We start from the raw sequence: 10965 nt of genomic DNA, 5'->3' as shown, positions 1-10965 counted from the left end.
ATTATTGGCACCCTATAATTCAATACTTTTGCAACCTCCCTTTGCCAAGATAGGTTGGAGAACACATTGCAAGGAATCTGAGACCATTTCTCCATACAGAATCTCTCCATATCTTCAAATTCAGAGGTTAACACGCACCGTGCTTGGAGACAATATAGACATGCGTCCTCTTCCAGTTTGATTGTTAACATCTCCAATTGATTTTAATTTCTTAATTATTGCCCTGATGGTGGAACTGGGTGTTTTCAATGCATTCTCGTCTACTTTCAAGGCGATTCAATGCGGATTCTTTAGGTAACTGGGGGTTACCTTGTGGACACGACCAGTTGGTGGCGGTAAAGTACCAACAAACATTGTTTTGCAAACTAACATTAAACCGCAGAAGAAGAAGAAGAAGAAGTTTGAGAGCTCGAATCGGTATGTGTTTATAGTTATGTTGTGTTTATCTGTGTATGTTGTTTTTCTCTCTTTGGTGTTTTAATGATCGCGAACGAAGATTATTATTTCCTTATGTGGCAGTTTTGTGACAGACTCCTTATAATATTCAGTTTAAGGATAAACAAGCAGAAATCTGAAGAATTTCATGATTAATTTCTGATAAATGAGCTCTGTAAATCCAGCGACTGATTGTTTAATGAAGGCGATTATATGTTGTGTGTGTATATATATATATATATTTTTTTTTTTTTTTTTTTTTGTAGAGGTTAATTTCAGAGTTTTTTGTTTCAAACATGCTATTCGTTGGTGACATGATCATCAAAGTTGGTTTTATCATGTAATTGCTATTAATTCACATTTAACGTTTTGTAGTTGTGTATAATGTTTATATTAAGTATACATCATTTTGATTATCTAAGCATCTGAATTTGAGAAGTCTTTTTTTAATTACCATCTTATTTCTATAGTGTTTGTTATAATATTCTGACTGTACACGAATATACACATTACTGCGTTGAGATTGGGATTTTAGTGAAAATGGTATTACAGATATTATGAAAAATCTATTTATTTTGCTATAAATGATTTAATTAATCCCTATGTATATGTGAATGTAAACATCATTAGAACAGAACATATATTACACTTCTATGGACTATTATCCGATCATATATTACACTTCTACGGACTATATCTGATCATATATTACACATCTACGGACTATTATCTGATCATATATTACACATCTATGGACTATTATCCGATCATATATTACACTTCTATTGACTATTATCCGATCATATATTACACATCTACGGACTATATCTGATCATATATTACACATCTATGGACTATTATCTGATCATATATTACACATCTATGGACTATTATCTGATCATATATTACACATCTATGGACTATTATCCGATCATATATTACACATCTATGGACTATTATCTGATCATATATTACACTTCTACGGACTATTATCTGATCATATATTACACATCTATGGACTATTATCCGATCATATATTACACATCTATGGCTATTATCTGATCATATATTACACATCTATGGACTATTATCCGATCATATATTACACATCTATGGACTATTATCTGATCATATATTACACATCTATGGACTATTATCTGATCATATATTACACATCTATGGACTATTATCCGATCATATATTACACATCTATGGACTATTATCTGATCATATATTACACTTCTATTGACTATTATCTGATCATATATTACACATCTATGGACTATTATCCGATCATATATTACACATCTATGGACTATTATCCGATCATATATTACACTTCTATTGACTATTATCCAATCATATATTACACATCTACGGACTATATCTGATCATATATTACACATCTATGGACTATTATCTGATCATATATTACACATCTATGGACTATTATCTGATCATATATTACACTTCTACGGACTATTATCTGATCATATATTACACTTCTATTGACTATTATCTGATCATATATTACACATCTATGGACTATTATCCGATCATATATTACACATCTATTGACTATTATCTGATCATATATTACACTTCTACGGACTATTATCTGATCATATTTTACACTTCTATTGTCTATTATCTGATCATATATTACACTTCTACGGACTATTATCTGATCATATATTACACTTCTATTGACTATTATCTGATCATATATTACACATCTATGGACTATTATCTGATCATATATTACACATCTATGGACTATTATCTGATCATATATTACACTTCTATGGACTATTATCTGATCATATATTACACTTCTATTGACTATTATCTGATCATATATTACACATCTATGGACTATTATCTGATCATATATTACACATCTATGGACTATTATCTGATCATATATTACACTTCTATGGACTATTATCTGATCATATATTACACTTCTATGGACTATTATCCAATCATATATTACACTTCTACGGACTATTATCTGATCATATTTTACACTTCTATTGACTATTATCTGATCATATATTACACTTCTACGGACTATTATCTGATCATATATTACACTTCTATGGACTATTATCTGATCATATATTACACTTCTACGGACTATTATCTGATCATATTTTACACTTCTATTGTCTATTATCTGATCATATATTACACATCTATGGACTATTATCCGATCATATATTACACTTCTACGGACTATTATCTGATCATATATTACACTTCTATGGACTATTATCTGATCATATATTACACTTCTATGGACTATTATCTGATCATATATTACACTTCTATTGACTATTATCTGATCATATATTACACATCTATGGACTATTATCCGATCATATATTACACTTCTACGGACTATTATCTGATCATATTTTACACTTCTATTGACTATTATCTGATCATATATTACACTTCTACGGACTATTATCTGATCATATATTACACTTCTATGGACTATTATCTGATCATATATTACACTTCTATGGACTATTATCTGATCATATATTACACATCTATGGACTGTTATCTGATCATATATTACACTTCTACGGACTATATCTGATCATATATTACACATCTATGGACTATTATCTGATCATATATTACACTTCTACGGACTATTATCTGATCATATATTACACTTCTATTGACTATTATCTGATCATATATTACACATCTATGGACTATTATCCGATCATATATTACACATCTATGGACTATTATCTGATCATATATTACACATCTACGGACTATATCTGATCATATATTACACATCTATGGACTATTATCTGATCATATATTACACATCTATGGACTATTATCTGATCATATATTACACTTCTACGGACTATTATCTGATCATATATTACACTTCTATTGACTATTATCTGATCATATATTACACATCTATGGACTATTATCTGATCATATATTACACATCTATGGACTATTATCCGATCATATATTACACATCTATTGACTATTATCTGATCATATATTACACTTCTACGGACTATTATCTGATCATATTTTACACTTCTATTGTCTATTATCTGATCATATATTACACTTCTACGGACTATTATCTGATCATATATTACACTTCTATTGACTATTATCTGATCATATATTACACATCTATGGACTATTATCTGATCATATATTACACATCTATGGACTATTATCCGATCATATATTACACTTCTACGGACTATTATCTGATCATATATTACACATCTATGGACTATTATCTGATCATATATTACACTTCTATTGACTATTATCTGATCATATATTACACATCTATGGACTATTATCCGATCATATATTACACTTCTATGGACTATTATCTGATCATATATTACACTTCTATTGACTATTATCTGATCATATATTACACATCTATGGACTATTATCTGATCATATTTTACACTTCTATTGACTATTATCTGATCATGTATTACACTTCTACGGACTATTATCTGATCATATATTACACTTCTATTGACTATTATCTGATCATATATTACACATCTATGGACTATTATCCGATCATATATTACACATCTATGGACTATTATCTGATCATATATTACACATCTATGGACAATTATCTGATCATATATTACACATCTATGGACTATTATCTGATCATATATTACACATCTATGGACTATTATCTGATCATATATTACACATCTATGGACTATTATCTGATCATATATTACACATCTATGGACTATTATCCGATCATATATTACACATCTATGGACTATTATCTGATCATATATTACACATCTATGGACTGTTATCTGATCATATATTACACATCTATGGACTGTTATCCGATCATATATTACACATCTATGGACTATTATCTGATCATATATTACACTTCTATGGACTGTTATCTGATCATATATTACACTTCTATTGACTATTATCTGATCATATATTACACATCTATGGACTATTATCCGATCATATATTACACTTCTACGGACTATTATCTGATCATATTTTACACTTCTATTGACTATTATCTGATCATATATTACACTTCTACGGACTATTATCTGATCATATATTACATATCTATGGACTATTATCTGATCATATATTACACATCTATGGACTATTATCCGATCATATATTACACATCTATGGACTATTATCTGATCATATATTACATATCTATGGACTATTATCTGATCATATATTACACATCTATGGACTATTATCTGATCATATATTACACATCTATGGACTATTATCTGGTCATATATTACACATCTATGGACTATTATCTGATCATATATTACACATCTATGGACTATTATCTGATCATATATTACACATCTATGGACTATTATCCGATCATATATTACACTTCTATGGACTATTATCTGATCATATATTACACATCTATGGACTATTATCCGATCATATATTACACATCTATGGACTATTATCTGATCATATATTACACATCTATGGACTATTATCTGATCATATTTTACACATCTATGGACTATTATCTGATCATATATTACACATCTATGGACTATTATCTGGTCATATATTACACATCTATGGACTATTATCTGATCATATATTACACATCTATGGACTATTATCTGATCATATATTACATATCTATGGACTATTATCCGATCATATATTACATATCTATGGACTATTATCCGATCATATATTACACTTCTATGGACTATTATCTGATCATATATTACACATCTATGGACTATTATCTGATCATATATTACACATCTATGGACTATTATCTGATCATATTTTACACATCTATGGACTATTATCTGATCATATATTACACATCTATGGACTATTATCTGATCATATATTACACATCTATGGACTATTATCCGATCATATATTACACATCTATGGACTATTAGCTGATCATATATTACATATCTATGGACTATTATCCGATCATATATTACACTTCTATGGACTATTATCTGATCATATATTACACATCTATGGACTATTATCCGATCATATATTACACATCTATGGACTATTATCTGATCATATATTACACATCTATGGACTATTATCTGATCATATATTACACATCTATGGACTATTATCTGATCATATTTTACACTTCTATTGACTATTATCTGATCATATATTACACATCTATGGACTATTATCTGATCATATATTACACATCTATGGACTATTATCTGATCATATTTTACACTTCTATTGACTATTATCTGATCATATATTACACATCTATGGACTATTATCCGATCATATATTACACATCTATGGACTATTATCTGATCATATATTACACATCTATGGACTATTATCTGATCATATTTTACACTTCTATTGACTATTATCTGATCATATATTACACTTCTATTGACTATTATCTGATCATATATTACACATCTATGGACTATTATCCGATCATATATTACACATCTATGGACTATTATCTGATCATATATTACACATCTATGGACTATTATCTGATCATATTTTACACTTCTATTGACTATTATCTGATCATATATTACACATCTATGGACTATTATCCGATCATATATTACACATCTATGGACTATTATCTGATCATATATTACACATCTATGGACTATTATCTGATCATATATTACACATCTATGGACTATTATCTGATCATATTTTACACTTCTATTGACTATTATCTGATCATATATTACACATCTATGGACTATTATCTGATCATATATTACACATCTATGGACTATTATCCGATCATATATTACACATCTATGGACTATTATCTGATCATATTTTACACATCTATGGACTATTATCTGATCATATTTTACACTTCTATTGACTATTATCTGATCATATATTACACATCTATGGACTATTATCTGATCATATATTACACATCTATGGACTATTATCCGATCATATATTACACATCTATGGACTATTATCTGATCATATATTACACATCTATGGACTAGTATCCGATTATATGTTACACATCTATGGACTATTATCTGATTATATATTACACATCTATGGACTATTATCTGGTCATATGTTACACATCTATGGACTATTAAACCTCTATAGAGTCTCTGACATCTGTCTGTAATGCTGGAGAACAGCAGGTGCTGCAAACACCAGTGAAGATTGAAGTGAAGCTGCTGGATTGCAGGAACCTGATGAAGATGAGAGGAGAAATTAAAGTAGAGGAAGAACAGAATAATGAAGATGATGATCAAACCTCAACGGAGTCTCTGGCTTCTGTCAGTAATGCTGGAGAACAGCAGGTGCTGCAGACACCAGTGAAGATGTGTTCAGTGAAGCTGCTGGACTGCAGGACCCTGATGAAGATGAGAGGAGAAATCAAAGTAGAGGAACAACAGAATAATGAAGATGATGATCAAACCTCCTCAGAGTCTCTGGCTTCTGTCAGTAATGCTGGAGAACAGCAGATGCTGCAGACAACAGTGAAGATTGAAGTGAAGCTGCTGGAGATGAGAAGAGAAAACACAGCAGAGGAACAACAGGGAGATGCAGATGAAGATTACTTTATTCCTTCAGGTAAGCTGACTCCTTTAATGTTCTTTTTCTTTTTCAGTACAAAATGCTTAAGACAAGCAGGAGCCAATATACTACAGTACATGTAACACAGTGTGTTTTGACAGTATCAACCAGATAACCATAAAAACTAATAATGATAATCAGCAGCTCATCAATATACTGAAAACGTATATAAATATTAACATAATAGTAGGCTTGTCAATTTAGATTTTGCTTTGGCTACATCAGAAAATGATACCAATATAAAAGCATCCATTAAAGAGAATGTTTTTGTTTTTGTTTTTTTAACAAATATCACATACAACACTCAATTGCATTGTGAGTAAACCAGGTCTCATATGCATTACACATAACAACAGAAAGTAAAGAAATAAAAAAATAAGGCAAACTGATAGACAAGACAGAAGAAATGCTGCAATAGACATTAATATACCCAATTGCAATGTAAAAATAGATACATATGAGGGTATATACCACTAAGCATTCATTAATTTAAAATGTTAAACAAAAAAGATATTGCAACGGTTTTGGTTGCTTTTCTATTTCTAGATTTCAACATTATATCTAAAGAGTCTATATAGATGTAATGTCGAAATCTAGAAACAGAAAAGCAACCAAAATATAGTATAGAGTCATTCAAGTCAACTAGAGATCTCCAGCTTTCTCAAACTGTTTATAATTTTATAAATACATGAATGAAGATGAAAGCCAAAATATTAAATGCAGTGGATGAATATTTACTGAGTAATCCACTATTTTGTAGAAGGGGGTCAAAATGAAAATGTTCACCTATGATTTTGGAGCAAAACTACAGATCAAAAAGATAACCTTAGAAAGGTGGCAGCATCATTATTTTATTTTTATTCTGAGATTGGGAGGTCTGTTACTAAAATCAGTTGACTTTAGCAATCCTTGAAGCATTATATCCCAATGGTGAAAATGGGAAAAAGCACTTTTCTTGTTCTTTTTCAAAGTTGGCGTGCCTGTAACTCAAGACGTATTTAACATATCTTAATATCATTTTAGATTCTGGTTCAAAACTTCAATTTCTTTTGGTATCTTAATTTTTAGGGCCCTATATGATTTAGTCCAGGAGATATTGGGGTCTCAATGTGGCTTCATGTGTAATATGTTAAATTGTAAAAATGTTCAGTGGTCAAAAACCAAATGTGGATAATTTTGAATACATCTCATACTTTTTGTCTTTTAAAGAGGAATGTCTGAAGCACAAATAATGTTGAAAATAGAACTGTATCTTGTTTCCCTCTATCAAAACAATTGCATTGAACATACCAATTTTTATCAATGTCTGAGTGCCAAAAATACACTGAAATTGTCAAGTTGAATAAATAAAGGTACAATTCCAGTTACGATTTGTCCATCTTGTCCTTCTGGTGCATGTGTACATTGATGCATCCTTAGAAAAGCCCTTATAATAAATCTCGGAATGATTGATGAATTAAATAGCGAATGGATTGCTGTGGACTTTAGGCCAATGATATGTTCAATAATATGGAAATAAACCATATATTGCCTTCTAAAGCCACTTTTTGCATTGTCTTATCAATGCTTTACTCGTCTGCCACAATAATGCATTTTAATTATCTGAATTATGATATATATTGTATTTATAATTATTTTATATATTTGTGGCATACAAACCTCTTATTCATCGAAAAGGAGGAAGCGGGAACCAGGTTATCAACCAAAAAGACGTTTAATAAACAAAACACAACATAAAAGTGCTTTCCACATAACAAAACATTGACGTACACACACAGCGGCTGCATGCATCTCTCTCTCTCTCTCTCACTGGCATTTCCGGCTCCTCCTTATCTCTCTCTCACTGATTGGGGCATCCTCACAACTCAGCCATGCCCTCTCATAGCAGTAATGAATTATTGTTATTTGAATGTCTCAGCAAATATTTATATATGTGATAAATTGTGAATAATTATATTAATTAATCGGCATGCCATGTAGTTTGTCCGATCAAAATTTGTAATCGATTGACAACCCTAGAGTAAATATATACTTTTGCACAGCAAAAATTATACATTTTTACTGGACCTTTGTTGTGTTCTGTCATAAATTACATTAGGGTTCAATTTGATTTATTTTTACATTTGTCCCTTTACTGTGTTCATTGTAGAGATGATGGAAGTGAAAGAGGAAAGTCAAGAGCTGAATGAAGTGGAGGAGAAACGTCTGTATCAGAATCATCATGATTTCACAACTGGAGAGAAATCTAAGAATAATTTACCACCAGAAAAGCCTCAAGGAAAAGCATCCAATAATACTTTTAACTGCTCACAGTGTGGAAAGAGTTTCAAATATAAAAGTCAGCTTAATACCCACATGAGAGTTCACACAGGAGAGAGGCCTTACACGTGCCATCAGTGTGGAAAAAGTTTTGCATATCCAGTCGATTTTAAGAATCATCTCCGCTATCACACTGGAGAAAGACCATTTGAATGTGATCAGTGTGGTAAAACATTTGTTTTAAATTCAGGCCTAAAACAACATCTGCAAACTCACACGGATGAGAAGTACAAGTGTTCTTTTTGTGGAAAGAGTTTTGCACACCTGTCCTATTTTAAAGAACACCAGAAAATACATACTGCTGTGGGGGCTCATATGTGCTTTGAATGTGGGAAGATCTTTATTAAAGCTAGCCACTTGAAACAGCACCAAAGAGTTCATACTGGAGAGAAACCTTACAAGTGCTCTTCATGTGGAAATAGTTTCACTCAGTCACAAAACCTGAAAGTACACGAGAGAATTCATACTGGAGAAAAACCTTACAAGTGCTCACACTGTCAAAAGAGTTTCACTCGGTCACACTGGCTGAAAAAACACAAGAAAATCCATACGGGAGAGAAACCTTACAAGTGCTCTTCATGTGAAAAGAGTTTCACTTGGTCAATAAGCCTAAAAGAACATGAGAGAATCCATACTGGGGAGAAACCTTACAAGTGCTCACATTGTGAAATGAGCTTCACTTGGTCAATAAGCCTAAAAAAACATGAGAGAATTCATACTGGAGAGAAACCTTACAACTGCTCTTCATGTGGAAAGAGTTTCTCTTGGTTACAATACCTGAAAAAACATGAGAGAATCCATACAGGAGAAAAACCTTACAAGTGCTCACACTGTGAAATGAGTTTCACTTGGTCAAGAAACCTAAAATCACATGAGAGAATCCATACTGGGGAGAAACCTTACAAGTGCTCTTCATGTGGAAAGAGTTTCAATCTGTCACAAAACCTGAAAACACATGAGAGAATTCATACTGGAGAGAAACCTTACAACTGCTCTTCATGTGGAAAGAGTTTCACTCAGTCACAACACCTGAAAAAGCATGAGAGAATTCATGCTGGAGAGAAACCTTACAGGTGCTCTTCATGTGGAAAGAGTTTCACTCAGTCACAACACCTGAAAAAGCATAAGAGAATTCATGCTGGAGAGAAACCTCACAGGTGATCTTCGTGTGGAAAGAGATTCACTCAGTCACATCACCTGAAAACACATGAGAGAATCCATACTGGATAGTCTTATATAATTAATGTGATGACTCGTCTCCACCACAAGAAAGCAGCACCTTCAATCATTAGACTACATGCACATATTGCTGGTATCATTTTGTATAACTCACTTCATGGAAACATTTTAGCATGTATGGTATTGTTGTTCTTGTGTTCCAGATGACCAGGTGCTGATGTGAGCAGAACCCTACTAAATGTGTTGAAGTTTTGAAGAAACATCCTAATTTTCACTGAGCACTTTATTAGAAACACTGTACTAATACTGGGTAGGGCCTCCCTTTGCCTCAATTCTTCACATTATGTTGGAAACATTTATTTGAGATTCTGGTCC

The 10965-nt window shown here is 31.6% G+C and overlaps 2 protein-coding genes across 2 annotated transcripts; both read left to right on the top strand.

Annotated features, from left to right (window-relative positions):
- The first annotated feature begins 392 nt into the window (after positions 1-392).
- Positions 393-9689, top strand: LOC127619029 (zinc finger protein 184-like). The gene is made up of 4 exons (XM_052091755.1): positions 393-417; positions 6651-7089; positions 9242-9577; positions 9664-9689. The coding sequence occupies exons 2-4, from the start codon at positions 6708-6710 to the stop codon at positions 9687-9689; spliced, it is 744 nt and encodes a 247-aa protein (XP_051947715.1). The 5' UTR covers positions 393-417; positions 6651-6707.
- On the top strand, positions 9640-10717 carry LOC127619297 (zinc finger protein 79-like). Its single transcript, XM_052092161.1, has one exon. The coding sequence runs from the start codon at positions 9727-9729 to the stop codon at positions 10570-10572; it is 846 nt and encodes a 281-aa protein (XP_051948121.1). The 5' UTR covers positions 9640-9726; the 3' UTR covers positions 10573-10717.
- The last annotated feature ends 248 nt before the right edge of the window (positions 10718-10965 follow it).

Source organism: Xyrauchen texanus, chromosome 25 (assembly GCF_025860055.1).
Source record: "Xyrauchen texanus isolate HMW12.3.18 chromosome 25, RBS_HiC_50CHRs, whole genome shotgun sequence".
NCBI lineage: Eukaryota > Metazoa > Chordata > Actinopteri > Cypriniformes > Catostomidae > Xyrauchen > Xyrauchen texanus.
This window is presented reverse-complemented; position numbering and strand designations above follow the sequence as displayed.

Coding starts and splice junctions, on each gene's coding strand:
- LOC127619297 (XM_052092161.1), top strand. CDS start 9,727: ATGTGCTTTGAATGTGGGAAGATCTTTATTAAAGCTAGCCACTTGAAA.
- LOC127619029 (XM_052091755.1), top strand. CDS start 6,708: ATGAAGATGAGAGGAGAAATTAAAGTAGAGGAAGAACAGAATAATGAA. Junction 7,090..9,241: donor AGATTACTTTATTCCTTCAG/GTAAGCTGACTC, acceptor TGTTCATTGTAG/AGATGATGGAAGTGAAAGAG. Junction 9,578..9,663: donor ATTTGAATGTGATCAGTGTG/GTAAAACATTTG, acceptor TTTTGTGGAAAG/AGTTTTGCACACCTGTCCTA.